This window comes from Pelophylax lessonae, assembly GCF_965119305.1.
Source record: "Pelophylax lessonae genome assembly, chromosome: 11".
Lineage (NCBI taxonomy): Eukaryota > Metazoa > Chordata > Amphibia > Anura > Ranidae > Pelophylax > Pelophylax lessonae.
This window is the reverse complement of record NC_138778.1, coordinates 1,190,645-1,208,021: the sequence shown is the minus strand read 5'-3', so window position 1 is coordinate 1,208,021 and position 17,377 is coordinate 1,190,645. Positions and strand designations below refer to the sequence as shown.

General features: G+C 51.5%; 1 protein-coding gene across 1 annotated transcript in view; it reads left to right on the top strand.

Moving 5' to 3' along the window:
• The window catches only part of RAB40B (RAB40B, member RAS oncogene family), a gene marked incomplete at its 3' end in the record, with an annotated part of 72,796 nt that extends 56,174 nt beyond the window's left edge, over positions 1–16,622 (top strand). Inside the window, exons 3-4 of the mRNA XM_082272291.1 lie at positions 9,859–9,919; positions 16,514–16,622. Coding sequence (XP_082128417.1) covers positions 9,859–9,919; positions 16,514–16,622 — 170 coding nt within the window. The remainder of the gene's footprint in view (positions 1–9,858; positions 9,920–16,513) is intronic.
• Positions 16,623–17,377: the final 755 nt, after the last annotated feature.

Below are 17,377 nucleotides of genomic sequence, written 5' to 3'. Positions count from 1 at the left end.
GGATAGGCTGTGTTCCATGAATATGAAGGGTCTCGGTGATGTCACTGGTCTCTAGTGATTAGATAGGCTGTGTTCCCATGAATATGGAGGGTCTCGGTGATGTCACTGGTCTCTAGTGATTGGATAGGCTGTGTTCCCATGAATATGGAGGGTCTCGGTGATGTCACTGGTCTCTAGTGATTGGATAGGCTGTGTTCCCATGAATATGGAGGGTCTCGGTGATGTCACTGGTCTCTAGTGATTGGATAGGCTGTGTTCTCATGAATATGAAGGGTCTCGGTGATGTCACTGGTCTCTAGTGATTGGATAGGCTGTGTTCCCATGAATATGGAGGGTCTCGGTGATGTCACTGGTCTCTAGTGATTGGATAGGCTGTGTTCTCATGAATATGAAGGGTCTCGGTGATGTCACTGGTCTCTAGTGATTGGATAGGCTGCGTTCTCATGAATATGAAGGGTCTTGTGATGTCACTGGTCTCTAGTGATTGGATAGGCTGTGTTCTCATGAATATGAAGGGTCTCGGTGATGTCACTGGTCTCTAGTGATTGGATAGGCTGCGTTCTCATGAATATGAAGGGTCTAGTGATGTCACTGGTCTCTAGTGATTGGATAGGCTGTGTTCTCATGAATATGAAGGGTGAAAAGACGAGAAGAAAACTGGTCAGGGAGGCGGCCAAGAGGCCTACAGCAACATTAAAGCAGCTGCAGGAATATGTGGGGAGTTCTGGTTGTGTGGTCCATGTGACAACAATCTCCCATATTCTTCATATGTCTGGGCTATGGGGGAGGGGGAAGACAAAAGGCTTTTCTTACAAAGAAAAACATCCAAGCCTGGTTAAATTTTACAAAAACGCATCCGAAGCTCCCAGAAACGAGGCAAAATGTGTTCTGGTCTGATGAAACCAAGGTTCAACATTTTGGCCATACATCTCCAAAAGAACACCTTACCAACTGTGAAGCATGGTGGTGCCAGTGTCATGCTTTGGGGCTGTTTTTCTTTAGCTGGAACAGGATCCTTAGTCAGGGTGGAGGGAATTATGAACAGTCATTATTGGCAAAAAACCTTCAGGCTTCTGCTAGAAAGCTGAACATGAAGAGGAACTTCATCTTTCAGCATGGCAACGACCCAAATCATTCATCCAAATCACCAAAGAAATGGCCGAGCCGGAAGAAGGTCCAAGTTCTGGAATTGCCCAGCCAGAGCCCAGACCTGAATCCCATTGAAGTTCTGTGGGGTGATGGGAAGAGGGCTGTGCACAGGAGATCTCCTCCCAATCTGACAGATTTGGGGTGTTTTAGCAAAGAAGAGCGGGCAAATATTGCCAAGATGTGCCGTGCTGATAGACTCCGCCCCAAAAACACTGAGAGCTGGACTAACATCAAAAGGGGCTTCAACAAAGTATTCGATTAAGGGTGTGCACACTTATGCAGCCATATTATTCTATTTTAGTCTTTTATTTTTACTTCCCTCCACCTAATAAGATTTCAGTTTGTTGATCTGAGTTGTACAGTTTGTAGGTCACAATGAAGGTGGAAAAAGTTCTGAGGGGGGGGGGGGGGTGTAGACTTTTTCTATGCGGTGTGGGAAATGTAAACGGTCATGTATGGAGTGTGATGAAGTCGCAGCGATGGGACTTGCCTGGACTTGTTGGTGGGGAAGGTCGTGTGTTGGGAATGTGGAATTCACAATTCAGCCTCATCCAAGCAGAGATCCTCTCTATGGTGCGGAATACAACCAATCGAGAACAGAAGGAAGGATTGCGATTGGTCGCTGGGGGTCGCCGCGCTCTCCTCTCATGAAAGGAGCGATTTCCCCGCAGTTTGGCACTCGGTGTTTTCCTAGCAGATGGCTGTGAATTTACTGCGATAACATGTGACAGGAGAGGAGGACGATCGAGAGATGAGAAATATTATTCACAGGAACGCCGTGCGACCGCCGCGCTGCACGCTGGAAACACGATGAAAACACGCCCTGCGTCCTGGAAACACGCTGGAAACGCGCCCTGCGTCCTGGAAACACGCTGGAAACGCATCCTGGAAATACGCTGGAAATGTGCCCTGCGTCCTGGAAACACACCGAAAACACGCCCTGCGTCCTGGAAACACGCTGGAAACGCGTCCTGGAAACACGCTGGAAACGCGTCCTGGAAACACGCTGGAAACGCGTCCTGGAAACACGCTGGAAACGCGTCCTGGAAACGCGCTGGAAACGCGCCCTGCGTCCTGGAAAGTTTTTCTGAGCTTTCAGAAAGCCGGGGGCAGGGAGATGAATTTACACTCTACATCGCTCAGAGAGGAGAGCTCTGGGAGCTGATTGGAGGAAAGGGACAACCCCCCCCCCCCCCCATACCACCACCTTCACACAGGAACAGAGCTGAGGCTTTCAATCACATGGTCTATCCTGGAGCTCCTCCCGTGTCACCATTTATCTCTTGGTGTCAGGAAAACTTGTCAGAAGGGACAAGATAGCGGAGGAAAAGGGGATTTAAAATTTATTTTAAAAATATTTAAGTTAATCTTTTAAAAATCTTTTGATGCATCTCAGTGCTGCTGGTCTCCTGCCTCCTATTTGCATCCACTTCCTGCCAGCAGCGATGGGCGTGTGACATTTCTCAGGGCGGGTTTCCTGACGGTGACAACAGCGGACTATGCCTGCGTGTGCTAAAACAGTCAAATGTCTCCCAAAGCCCCTGTGACAGGGTGACAACACAGGAGCACGGATGGGAAATGAGGACAGGGTGTTGTCACCCTATAACAGGAAAAAGGACCCCCATGGCGGGGTCACCAGGGTGACAACATAGGAACCCAAATAGGAGACGATGACAGTGTGGTCACCCTATAACAGGAAGTTCCTGAACCCCCATGGCGGGATCACCGTCGGTTGCAGATTTGGACTGAGGATGAGATATTTGATGGAATCTCTTAGGACGCAGTGCTGATCTGTGACCAGGAATCGGATGGGGGCGCCGCGTCCTGCGCTCTGCTGATTGGCTCTCAGGATTGTGTTTAGATAACAGTGTGCCATTTGTGCAGTGCGAGGCGTCCTCGGAATTATTCCGGTCATGTCCGGCTCTTTGAAACGTTGTTTGTTGGATAATGAGAGGCGACCCCCCGGGGGGGGGCGAACTGCGACACTGAATGTGAAATCCCTGCTGCGAAACTCCACACCCCCCGAGAGGAATCTTCTCATTGATTATATCTGAAAGATGAATGAAGAGAAATGGAGACGCCATTCCAGAAACAAGGAAACTTTCCTGGCCGGAGTCTGTGACAGGCTGATTTAGCAGGGCTTTCACAGTGCATGTGACTGTACGCTATGGAGGGGGGGGGGCTGTACACTATAGAGGGGGGGGGACTGTACGCTATGGAGGGGGGGGGACTGTACGCTATGGAGGGGGGGGGACTGTACGCTATGGAGGGGGGGGACTGTACGCTATGGAGGGGGGGGCTGTACGCTATGGAGAGGGGGGACTGTACGCTATGGAGGGGGGTGGCTGTACGCTATGGAGGGGGGGGCTGTACACTATGGAGGGGGGGGCTGTACACTATGGAGGGGGGGGCTGTACGCTATGGAGGGGGGGCTGTATGCTATGGGTGGGGGCTGTACACTATGGAGGGGGGGCTGTACGCTATGGATGTACGCTATGGGTGGGGGCTGTACACTATGGAGGGGGGGCTGTACACTATGGAGGGGGGGCTGTACGCTATGGATGTACGCTATGGGTGGGGGCTGTACACTATGGAGGGGGGGGGCTGTACGCTATGGATGTACACCATGGAGGGGGGGCTGTACACTATGGATGTACGCTATGGAGGGGGGGGCTGTACGCTATGGATGTACGCTATGGGGGGGGCTGTACACTATGGAGGGGGGGGGCTGTACACTATGGAGGGGGGGGCTGTACGCTATGGATGTACGCTATGGAAGGGGGGCTGTACACTAGGCCAGACCAGTCATCCTGCACAAGGAGAGAGCGCAGAGCTGTGGGAGGGGCCAGGCAGGCTCCACCCACTACAGAAAATAACAGGAGTGGGCGGAGACGAGACCAGTCATCTGCACAAGGAGAGAGTGGCAGTGAGCGGTCTTTATTACACTGAAGCTCCCCAATGAAGGGGCGTTTCTTGGATTGATTAATGTGATGGGGGAGGGCGCGCCGTCTCATATGAAGTCTCTTCGGTGGGTCCGATGAACCGGCTATAGTTCACCAGTTAAAGCTTTGTAATTCTTACAGATCTATCGTCTGAATTATTCACTAAGCTGTCAGAGGCTAACGCTGTGCAACTTCTTCAAGTCGCCGTTTTGGGTCGTGGAGGTTAAAGACGTCCAGATTTCTGGGGATGCGCAGCGCGGATTTCATGCAGAGCGCGGATTTCATGCAGAGCGCGGATTTCATGCAGAGCGCGGATTTCATGCAGAGCGCGGATTTCATGCAGAGCGCGGATTTCATGCAGAGCGGGGCGAGGAGTTCGCTGACCTTTTTGCTTCATTTGAGATTATCCCTGAAGGACAGCGAAGAGTTCCCACGCGGCCGAACCCGCGCACTCCCGTCTTCCCATTCCCATACTTCATTAAAAGCATGGAAATCCATTATCTGCCTATAATCCATACCATGGAGTGCGCCGAGCTCCGCTACCGTGTGCCCTTCTCTGTCATCAAAGGGTAACTCCACCTTTAGTGAGGAAAAACCCCTCTGGTGATCTCTGTACATTGCAGGGATTGGAACACATTTTGTAGCAGAATTCTACCTTTTGTTGTGCCGAAGAAATTGTAAATATCAGTTTGTATCACCGTGTCCTGTACAGACTGATTCTGAATGGGAGGATCTGCTTCATTATAATCACCTGATACACTCTCAGTGTTCTGATAAGAAAACCCTCTGGGTCTGCGTCCCATAAGAAGCATTAAACACTTAGGAAGTATATCCCCAAAAGTGACATTTCTATTGCAGGGGATGCCTAAAATCTGACTTATTGTATCTTAGTGCAACGTCTGCGAAAATCAGTCAGCCAATCACACAAGCAGGAAATGACATTTCTAAAGGCGTTCGGTACAACCAGATCCTACAATTTTTATATATATATATTGGGACAGCTGCCTTTACACACACATGAACTTTAGTGATCGGGTTGAGGTCAGGACTCTGTGCAGGCCAGTCAAGTTCCTCCACCCCAAACTTCTTCATCCATGTCTTTATGGACCTTGCAATCATATTTGGAAACCTGCAACTTGCTCTACAAACTTCCCCGAGGCCCCATGTCTCCCTCCTTACCTATATTACCCCCTTGTATTGCATTAGCCAATCACACAGCTTCTAATTCCCTGCAAGTGGCATACGCCTCCCCCTCCCCCCCCCTCCCCCAGATACGTATGAATGCAACTGCAGAGCCAGAAAAGTGCTTAAGAGAGACGGAACTTTGGATCGGCTCCGAATCCACAAGTAGATTTACTGTAAAGGAGGCCAAGGAAAATATCTGTGCTCCCTACTGACAAAGGGAAGACGGCACAGCAGCTCGGTGAGCGAGTTTGTTTTAGACTGAGAAGTGTTGAGATCATTCAGGGAGATAAATAATCCGAGCTGAATACTTAGTAATATAATACAGAGCAGGATGGAACCCGGGGAAGAATGTGCGTGTATTACAGAGGTCTATTCTGAGAGACCAATACTAAACCAAGATACTCTTATATCCAGAGACCAGTGACATCACCGAGACCCTTCATATTCATGAGAACACAGCCTATCCAATCACTAGAGACCAGTGACATCACCGAGACCCTTCATATTCATGAGAACACAGCCTATCCAATCACTAGAGACCAGTGACATCACCGAGACCCTTCATATGCATGAGAACACAGCCTATCCAATCACTAGAGACCAGTGACATCACCGAGACTTCATATTCATGAGAACACAGCCTATCCAATCACTAGCGACCAGTGACATCACCGAGACCCTTCATATTCATGAGAACACAGCCTATCCAATCACTAGAGACCAGTGACATCAGAGACCCTTCATATTAATGAGAACACAGCCTATCCAATCACTAGAGACCAGTGACATCACCGAGACCCTTCATATTCATGAGAACACAGCCTATCCAATCACTAGAGACCAGTGACATCACCGAGACCCTTCATATTCATGAGAACACAGCCTATCCAATCACTAGAGACCAGTGACATCACCGAGACCCTTCATATTCATGGGAACACAGCCTATCCAATCACTAGAGACCAGTGACATCACCGAGACCCTTCATATTCATGAGAACACAGCCTATCCAATCACTAGAGACCAGTGACATCAGAGACTCTTCATATTCATGAGAACACAGCCTATCCATTCATCGGTGGCTGTTTAAGAAGCTGATGGTTGAAGGAACCTTTCCAGGACTGACTCGATCATTTTTGGGGGGCTGATCCTTGAAGTAAATACATTTAGGCTTCTGTTTGATGCTCCCTCCTCCGATATTGGTAATAAAAGAACCCATATTGGTATGGAATCTATATTGTTCTGTTTGTGGGAAGGAATAGAAATATTACAATGACCTCCTGAGACGCGGTTGATGTTGTCCTGCGGAGGAGCATTCACGTGTTTGGGGACACTTGTGAAGGATGTGTCCCCGGGGTCCGGTATAAATAGTTGGTGTGTTTTCTCATTGTTAATGAATGCGATGAATCACGGCTCTGTCACACTAAACATCTGCATGTCTGATATCCTGAATTCTACGCGGCTCAGGAGCCCAATTTCCCATTCAGGCTCCTGTAGGAGGCATATTTAAAGTGCGGGACTCCGGGCCGTCCCTCACAGTGCTGTATGGGTAAGGGCCCCAGTCCGCCCCTCAGTCAGGTCAAAGGCTGGTGAGAGTCGGGGGGCCGGTCAGTTGAGAGTGGGGTCGGGGGGCCGTTCAGGTGAGAGTCGGGTGGCTGGTCAGGTGAGAGTCGTGTCGGGGGACCGGTCAGGTGAGAGTGGGGTTGGGGGCCTTTCAGGTGAGAGTGGGGTCGGGGGCCCGGTCAGGTGAGAGTCGTGTCGGGGGGCCGTTCAGGTGAGAGTGGGGTCAGGTGGCCGGTCAGGTGAGAGTCGTGTCGGGGGGCCGGGTCAGGTGAGAGTGTGGTCAGGGGGCCGGGTCAGGTGAGAGTCGTGTCGGGGGGCCGTTCAGGTGAGAGTCTGGTCGGGGGGCCGGGTCAGGTGAGAGTGTGGTCAGGGGGCCGGGTCAGGTGAGAGTCTGGTCGGGGGGCCGGGTCAGGTGAGAGTGGGGTCAGGGGGCCGGGTCAGGTGAGAGTCTGGTCGGGGGGCCGGGTCAGGTGAGAGTCTGGTCGGGGGGCCGGGTCAGGTGAGAGTCTGGTCGGGGGGCCGGGTCAGGTGAGAGTCTGGTCGGGGGGCCGGGTCAGGTGAGAGTCTGGTCGGGGGGCCGGGTCAGGTGAGAGTGGGGTCGGGGGGCCGGGTCAGGTGAGAGTCTGGTTGGGGGGCCGGGTCAGGTGAGAGTCTGGTCAGGGGGCCGGGTCAGGTGAGAGTCTGGTCGGGGGGCGGGTCAGGTGAGTCTGGTCGGGGGGCCGGGTCAGGTGAGAGTCTGGTCGGGGGCCAGGTCAGGTGAGAGTCTGGTTGGGGGGCCGGGTCAGGTGAGAGTCTGGTCAGGGGGCCGGGTCAGGTGAGAGTCTGGTCGGGGGGCGGGTCAGGTGAGTCTGGTCGGGGGGCCGGGTCAGGTGAGAGTCTGGTCGGGGGGCCGGGTCAGGTGAGAGTGTGGTCAGGGGGCCGGGTCAGGTGAGAGTCTGGTCGGGGGGCCGGGTCAGGTGAGAGTGTGGTCAGGGGGCCGGGTCAGGTGAGAGTCTGGTCGGGGGGCCGGGTCAGGTGAGAGTGTGGTCAGGGGGCCGGGTCAGGTGAGAGTCTGGTCGGGGGGCCGGGTCAGGTGAGTCTGGTCGGGGGGCCGTGTCAGGTGAGAGTCTGGTCGGGGGGCCGGGTCAGGTGAGAGTGGGGTCGGGGGGCCGGGTCAGGTGAGAGTCTGGTCGGGGGGCCGGGTCAGGTGAGAGTCTGGTCGGGGGCCGGGTCAGGTGAGAGTCTGGTCGGGGGGCCGGGTCAGGTGAGAGTCTGGTCGGGGGGCGGGTCAGGTGAGTCTGGTCGGGGGGCCGGGTCAGGTGAGAGTCTGGTCGGGGGGCCGGGTCAGGTGAGAGTCTGGTCGGGGGGCCGGGTCAGGTGAGAGTCTGGTCGGGGGGCCGGGTCAGGTGAGAGTCGGGTCAGATGCACTCGTCAAGGACTTGTAGATGACCTCAGAGACATTATAATGTGATGTCATCATCACAAGCCCAAAACCCGCCCACACCAATGGAATTCTGGTTATTCTGTTCAGATTTCCCGTTTATGTTGTTCGGTTTCTATGGTAATTTGTATTTTTGACATTCCGGTCTTTACTGCCCGTAATATTCTGAGCCTAAAAATTCCTGAGATTTCCCTTTCAGTTATAGGAGGAGCAGAGTGCGCCGCCCCTCCCCCCTCCAGTCATTGTTTTGTAGCAGCGATGATTTGACACCTCCCCCGCAGTAATCGGGCGGATGATGGAGCGCACATTGCCTTTCCGTACCTTTCCATGGGGGTGTAAAATTAGCAATGAGAACACAGCGAGGCCGGCACACCGCGTTCCCAATCTGGCACACCCCCGCTACGCCCATGAGCCATCGCTGAGCACGAAGCGGCATCCTCTGTGCGCCATGGAGAGCGCCGGAAATTACCGGAATCAGCAACACAAATCCAATAATTCCAGCCTGACTATAAACCGGATCTCTCTAATAATTGGGGGCGATCACTGGGATGGGAGGAGCACCGCTCAGTTAATAAGGGGGAGCGAGGATTCCTGGGACCCTCCAACAATCTCAGTGTGAAAGATCGATCGATTGTGGGCGCTGCAGGAAGAAAAATGCCCCAATCAGTTTTATCCCTCCTCTACAAATGTAAGGAATAACAGGCAATCTAGGGGGTCCCAGACTGCTGCCCCCCCCCCCCAGACTGCTGCTCTCTGTGCGGAGTGCCCCCCCCCCCCCCAGACTGCTGATCTTTGTGCAGAGTGCCCCCCCCCCAGACTGCTGATCTTTGTGCAGAGTGCCCCCCCAGACTGCTGCTCTCTGTGCGGAGTGCCCCCCCCCCAGACTGCTGATCTCTGTGCAGAGTGCCCCCCCCCCCGACTGCGTCTCTATGTGCAGAGTGCCCCCCCCCCAGACTGCTGCTCTCTGTGCAGAGTGCCCCCCCCCCCCAGACTGCTGATCTCTGTTCAGAGTGCCCCCCCCCCAGACTGCTGCTCTCTGTGCAGAGTGCCCCCCCCGACTGCGTCTCTATGTGCAGAGTGCCCCCCCCCCCAGACTGCTGTATGCAAGAGTCTAAACCTACATTTGAATCTGCCTATTTTTTACACCCCCCCCCTCATCATCACCATGCTAAATAAAGTTTTAAATAAAACCTTTGCGTTTTCATGACCTACTTTTCATCTTCACTGGGTCTCTGTGCTTCTCTATGCAATGCAGCAGATCATGGCTGGTGGGAGGGGCCTGTAGGGGTGGTACAGAGCCCCCCGCCTCAGTACTCCTCCTGGTGATGTAAGCAATGGGCTGGCTCTTGGGAGGAGTTATGCAAATATTGAATGCCTTGATGGGTGGGTATCAGTCTGGAGGAGTGGGCGTTCCCAGGCAGGCTGTATTTGCAGCCTCATGAGTGAAAGAAGAGATATCCAATGAATGAAAGGGGCGGTACCGAGGATTTGTGGCAGTGATGAGCGGTGTCTGTCCCGGGCGGTATACTTGTGACCGATTATAGAAAATGTTTCCTATTTACGTGAATGTCGCTAATTACTCTCTTTTTTTTTTTGCAGGAATTGACTACAAGACGACGACGATCCTGCTGGACGGGCGACGCATAAAGCTGCAGCTCTGGTGGGTGGTCCTTACAATGCCGTCTCTTCCATGATGTACATTGTTTCATTTCCTGTCTTCTGGGGTCACAAAGTTGCGCTTTACAGTTTCAGGAATAGAAAACCCATGTAGGCCCTGTTCAGGTTACGCATTTTGGAATCGCAAGCAGAATCTCTGCGATTCTGCCTGTGGTTCCAATTCGCAGCAAAATGAATGGCGCACGTTAAGGTGCCATTATATGCATTGCTTTCCAAACGCGGCGCCATTCTGCTTTGATTGTCGTGCGACAGAATCGCGCCGCAAAGTGCGTTTTTAAGAATCGCACTAAGCCTGCAGCCCAAAAAGGAGCAGGAGTGTAGTTTGGGTGACAAACACACATGAGGCAGCCCTGACTGGGATTCTCTATGTGGGACACAAGAAATCACACAACTAAAATTGCAAGCGGGAACACCACCTCCCCGATACGCGATATGTTACCCGGGCCAGAGGCTGAAATTTAGCTAAAAACAATTTATTTTTGCTCTACAGCTTTAGTTCCATCACCTTTAATGAAGCATTTCCCATGATGTGCCGACTGTTACAGATTCTGTAAAAATCTTCACTGCAGGCTGCCCCGTCCTCTTCCTGCCCTGTGCCAGGCTGCCCCGTCCTCTTCCTGCCCTGTTCCAGGCTGCCCCGTCCTCTTCCTGCCCTGTGCCGGGCTGCCCCGTCCTCTTCCTGCCCTGTGCCAGGCTGCCCCGTCCTCTTCCTGCCCTGTGCCGGGCTGCCCCGTCCTCTTCCTGCCCTGTGCCGGGCTGCCCCGTCCTCTTCCTGCCCTGTGCCTGGCTGCCCCGTCCTCTTCCTGCCCCTATCATAGGTGTATTTTATGACCTTTGACACCGTTCCCCACAAACGATTACTGTACAAACTAAGGAAGGTAGGTATGGACCATAAGGTGAGTACCTGGATAGAGAACTGGCTCCAGGGGAGAGTACAGAGGGTGGTGATTAATGGGGAGTACTCGGATTGGGTGGGTGTGGAAAGTGGGGTCCCCCAGGGTTCTGTCCTGGGGCCAATCCTGTTTAATTTATTCATAAATGATCTAGAGGAGGGGATATCGAGTACAATCTCAGTATTTGCAGATGATACTAAACTAAGCATGCCAATATCTTCTATGCAGGATGTGGAAACCTTACAAGCGGACCTGAACAAAATAACGGGGTGGGGGGAGGGTGGGCAACTACATGGCAGATGAGGTTTAATGTTGAAAAATGTAAAGTAATGCACTGGGGTGCCAGAAACCAGAAAGCAAGCTACTCACTAGGGGGGGAACCTCTGGGTGAGTCTAGGATGGAAAGGGACCTGGGGGTACTGGTAGACAACAAGCTTGGAAGTGGCATGCAATGCCAAGCCGCTTCAAGCAAAGCCAACAGAATACTGGGTTGTATAAAAAAGGGGATTCACTCCAGAAATAAAGAGATTATTCTTCCACTCTACAAGACTCTGGTCCGGCCACATCTGGAGTATGCTGTCCAGTTCTGGGCACCGGTCCTCAGGAAGGATGTGCTGGAACTGGAGAAAGTCCAGAGAAGGGCAACAAAAATAATTAGGGGAATGGAGGACATCAGCTATGAGGAAAGACTACAAGCACTGAACCTTTTCTCTCTGGAGAAGAGACGATTGAGGGGGGATATATCATCAATGTACAAATACTGTACTGGTGACCCTAGCATAAGGAACAAACTATTCAGAGTAAGGGAATACAATAAGACACGTGGCCACTCACTAAAACTTGAGGAAAGGCGGTTTAACCTTAAAGTGTGTAAGGGGTTCTTCACTGTAAGAGCAGTAAGGATGTGGAATTCTCTTCCACAAGCAGTGGTATCAGCAGGGAGCATTGATAGTTTCAAAAAACTATTAGATGGGCACCTTAAAGACCACAACATACAGGGGTACACAATGTACAACATACAGGGGTATACAATGTACAACATACAGGGGTATACTATGTACAACATACAGGGGGTATACAATGTACAACATACAGGGGGTATACAATGTACAACATACAGGGGGTATACAATGTACAACATACAGGGGGTATACAATGTACAACATACAGGGGGTATACAATGTACAACATACAGGGGTATACAATGTACAACATACAGGGGTATACAATGTACAACATACAGGGGTATACAATGTACAACATACAGGGGTATACAATGCACAACATACAGGGGGTATACAATGTACAACATACAGGGGGTATACAATGTACAACATACAGGGGGTATACAATGTACAACATACAGGGGGTATACAATGTACAACATACAGGGGTATACAATATACAACATACAGGGGGTATACAATGTACAACATACAGGGGTATACAATGTATGGTTAAAAGCAAACACACATCATAGGTTGAACTGGATGGACTGATGTCTTTTTTCAACCTCACTAACTATGTAACTATGACAGACAGAATATCAGAGAAATCACATGATACAAATGTTATAAATGGAGTCGCAGTTCAGTGAGTAAAATAAGTATTTGATCCCCAACCAACCAACAATAATTCTGCCTCCCACAGACTGGCTACAGGAGGTGCTCATGTGGGACACAGATTACTCCTGTCAATGTAAGAAGACACCCGCCCACAGAATCTCTTTCCTCCAATCACAGCTCACCATCATGGGAAGACCAAAGAGCTGTCAGAGGAGATCAGGGAGAAGATTGGAGACCGGCACAAGGCTGGAATGGCTACAATGCAATCAGAGAGAAGCTTGGTGAGAGGAGACAAACGTTGGAGCGATTATTGGTGAATGGAAGAAATACAAAATAACCATCAATGGTCCTCAGTCTGGAGCTCCATGGAAGATTTCTCCTCATGGGGTGAGGATGGTCATGAAAAAAGTGAGGGATCCGCCCAGAACTACATGGGAGGAGCTTGTGAATGATCTCCAGGAGGTTGGGACCACAGCCACCAAACAAACCATTGGTAACCCTATACACCGCCATGGACTGAAATCCTGCAGCGCCCGCAAGGTCCCCCTCCTCCTACAGTCATCCCAATCAACATCTATATGATTCAGAGAAGGATTGGGAGAAAGTTCTGTGTTCAGATGAGACCAAAACTGAGCTCTTTGGCATTAACTCGCCATGTCTGGAGGAAGAAAAATGCTGATTATGACCCTAAGAACTCCATCCCTACAGTCTCCGTCCCCTACAGTCTCCGTCCCCTACAGTCTCCGTCCCCTACAGTCTCCGTCCCTACAGTCTCCGTCCCTACAGTCTCCGTCCCTACAGTCTCCGTCCCTACAGTCTCCGTCCCTACAGTCTCCGTCCCTACAGTCTCCGTCCCTACAGTCTCCGTCCCTACAGTCTCTGTCCCTACAGTCTCTGTCCCTACAGTCTCTGTCCCTACAGTCTCTGTCCCTACAGTCTCCGTCCCCTACAGTTACCATCTCTACAGTCTCCATCCCCTACAGTCACCGTCCCCTACAGTCTCCGTCCCTACAGTCTCCGTCCCTACAGTCTCCGTCCCTACAGTCTCCGTCCCTACAGTCTCCGTCCCTACAGTCTCCGTCCCTACAGTCTCCGTCCCTACAGTCTCTGTCCCTACAGTCTCTGTCCCTACAGTCTCTGTCCCTACAGTCACCGTCCCCTACAGTCACCGTCCCCTACAGTCACCGTCCCCTACAGTCACCGTCCCCTACAGTCACCGTCCCCTACAGTCACCGTCCCCTACAGTCACCGTCCCCTACAGTCACCGTCCCCTACAGTCTCTGTCCCTACAGTCTCTGTCCCTACAGTCTCTGTCCCTACAGTCTCTGTCCCTACAGTCTCCGTCCCTACAGTCTCCGTCCCTACAGTCACCGTCCCCTACAGTCACCGTCCCCTACAGTCACCGTCCCCTACAGTCACCTTCCCTACAGTCTCCGTCCCCTACAGTCTCCGTCCCCTACTACAGCCACTGTCCCCTACAGCCACTGTCCCCTACAGCCACTGTCCCCTACAGCCACTGTCCCCTACAGCCACTGTCCCCTACAGCCACTGTCCCCTACAGCCACCGTCCCCTACAGTCACCTTCCCTACAGTCACCGTCCTTACAGTCCAGCACAGAGGTGGAAACATGATGATTTGGGGCTGTTTCTCTGATAAAGGTACAGACCGACTTTGCCGCATTGAGGGGCCAATGGGCGGGGCCAAGTATTGTAAAATCTTGGAAGAGAACCTTCTTCCCTCAGCCAGAACACTGAAGATGGGTCATGGATGGGTCTTCCAGGATGACAATGACCCAAAACGTATCGCCAAGGCAACAAAGGAGTGGCTTAAGAAGAAGCAGATTAAGGTCATGGAGTGGCCTAGTCAGTCTCCAGACCTTCATCCTATAGAAAATTTATGGAGGGAGCTGAAACTTCGAGTTGCCAAGAGACAGCCAAGAAACATTAAGGATTTAGAGAAGATCTGTAAAGAAGAGGGGACCAAAATCCCTCCTGAGATGTGTGCAAACCTGGTCACCATCTACAAGAAACGTCTGACCTCTGTGTTTCCCAACTACAAGAAACGTCTGACCTCTGTGCTTCCCATCTACAAGAAACGTCTGACCTCTGTGCTTCCATCTACAAGAAACGTCTGACCTCTGTACTTCCATCTACAAGAAACGTCTGACCTCTGTACTTCCATCTACAAGAAACGTCTGACCTCTGTGCTTCCAACTACAAGAAACGTCTGACCTCTGTGCTTCCATCTACAAGAAACGTCTGACCTCTGTGCTTCCATCTACAAGAAACGTCTGACCTCTGTGCTTCCATCTACAAGAAACGTCTGACCTCTGTGACCCCAACTACAAGAAACGTCTGACCTCTGTGACCCCAACTACAAGAAACGTCTGACCTCTGTGCTTCCCATCTACAAGAAACGTCTGACCTCTGTGCTTCCAACTACAAGAAACGTCTGACCTCTGTGCTTCCAACTACAAGAAACGTCTGACCTCTGTGCTTCCAACTACAAGAAACGTCTGACCTCTGTGACCCCAACTACAAGAAACGTCTGACCTCTGTGCTTCCAACTACAAGAAACGTCTGACCTCTGTGCTCCCATCTACAAGAAACGTCTGACCTCTGTGCTTCCATCTACAAGAAATGTCTGACCTCTGTGCTTCCAACTACAAGAAACGTCTGACCTCTGTGCTCCCATCTACAAGAAACGTCTGACCTCTGTGCTTCCATCTACAAGAAACGTCTGACCTCTGTGCTTCCCATCTACAAGAAACGTCTGACCTCTGTGCTTCCATCTACAAGAAACGTCTGACCTCTGTGCTTCCAACTACAAGAAACGTCTGACCTCTGTGCTTCCATCTACAAGAAACGTCTGACCTCTGTGCTTCCATCTACAAGAAACGTCTGACCTCTGTGCTTCCAACTACAAGAAACGTCTGACCTCTGTGCTTCCATCTACAAGAAACGTCTGACCTCTGTGCTTCCAACTACAAGAAACGTCTGACCTCTGTGCTCCCACCTACAAGAAACGTCTGACCTCTGTGCTTCCCAACTACAAGAAACGTCTGACCTCTGTGCTTCCAACTACAAGAAACGTCTGACCTCTGTGCTTCCATCTACAAGAAACGTCTGACCTCTGTGCTTCCCAACTACAAGAAACGTCTGACCTCTGTGCTTCCATCTACAAGAAACGTCTGACCTCTGTGCTTCCATCTACAAGAAACGTCTGACCTCTGTGCTTCCATCTACAAGAAACGTCTGACCTCTGTGCTTCCAACAAGGGTTTCTCCACCAGCTACTAAGGGGATCAAATACTTATTTTACTCACTGAACTGCGACTCCATTTATACATACACCGAAGATAAAAATTATACACCCGCCATTTCTTTGTAAGTGGGAAAATTTACACTATTTGCAGGGGTTCAAATCATTATCCTTCAGCAGCCGGCATGAATAGACTCTCCTGCGCACCTCAGCATCCCTTGCTAATATATAAATTCAGTGCTAGAGGTGCCGGACCGGCGTTCCCCCGCATTCCCTCTGAAAAAAAGCCCTGGGCAGCCATATTTTCTCATGACCTATGCAGCCTCTGCTCCCTACCTTGTAGGATGACACAATGGTTGTACTTTACGTCTCCTGCTTGTCCTTGGGTCAACCAATTTAAAACAATGCACTCCTTGTGCGGCTGATATCTTATCTCAGCAACTGTGAAGAAGCAAGGCGGAATAAATGCAAACTGTGCGTTTCTGCCCTCTAGTGGCTAATCTACAAATTGCAGTTTCAAGTAGAAATGAAAACAAATGGAAGGGTGAGCCGGTAAAGTATGACTGTCACCTCAAAAATCCTGCAGTGATGGGTCAGATGTTCTAAGTAAATAAGCATTATGTTCCCTTTAATAGGATCGCCCTCTATTGGACGGGGAGGAAATGCCTCTCTGCCAGGCCAGAAATCCATCTGCTTATCATAATCTCTCATACTTGTCATGTGACCTCCATCTATAAACACGGCTGATTGTCTTCCCATAGAAACCCTCTTTTATTTACATGACCCTTTGTGTTTCTAGAGATCCATTCATGTCTTATTCTTCATATTGTATTCATTTCCTTTTATTTTTTCCTTGTAGGGACACTTCAGGACAAGGAAGATTTTGCACTATTTTTCGTTCCTATTCCAGGGGAGCTCAGGTGAGGATGGGACATAAAATCTGTAATAAAGGACCAATTGTTGTCTGACCATCATATGACCTTGTTGGACATCACATTCTATAATCATGGCAGTTAATGTGGAGTTGGCCCCTTTATGGCTCTACCATCCTTTACCTCTTCTGGGAAGACTTTCCACAAGATTGTGGAGGTTGTTTGTAGGAATTTGATCCATTTGTGAAGTCAGGTACTGATGGTGGATGAGAAGATCTGGCTCACCATCGGTGTTCCAATACATCCTAAAGCTGATCAGTAGGGGTGAGGTCGGGTGAGTGGCAGGGGTGAGGTCGGGTGAGTGGCAGGGGTCAGGTCGGGTGAGTGGCAGGGGTGAGGTCGGGTGAGTGGCAGGGGTGAGTGGCAGGGGTGAGGTCGGGTGAGTGGCAGGGGTGAGGTCGGGTGAGTGGCAGGGGTGAGGTCGGGTGAGTGGCAGGGGTGAGGTCGGGTGAGTGTCAGGGGTTGGGGTCGGGTGAGTGTCAGGGGTTGGGGTCGGGTGAGTGTCAGGGGTTGGGGTCGGGTGAGTGTCAGGGGTTGGGGTCGGGTGAGTGTCAGGGGTTGGGGTCGGGTGAGTGTCAGGGGTGGGGTCGTGTGATCGGCAGGGGTGGGGGTCGTGTGATCGGCAGAGGTTGGGGTCGTGTGATCGGCAGAGGTTGGGGTCGTGTGATCGGCAGAGGTTGGGGTCGTGTGATCGGCAGGGGTTGGGGTCGTGTGATCGGCAGGGGTTGGGGTCGGGTGTTCGGCAGGGGTGGGGGTCGGGTGATCGGCAGGGGTGGGGGTCGGGTGATCGG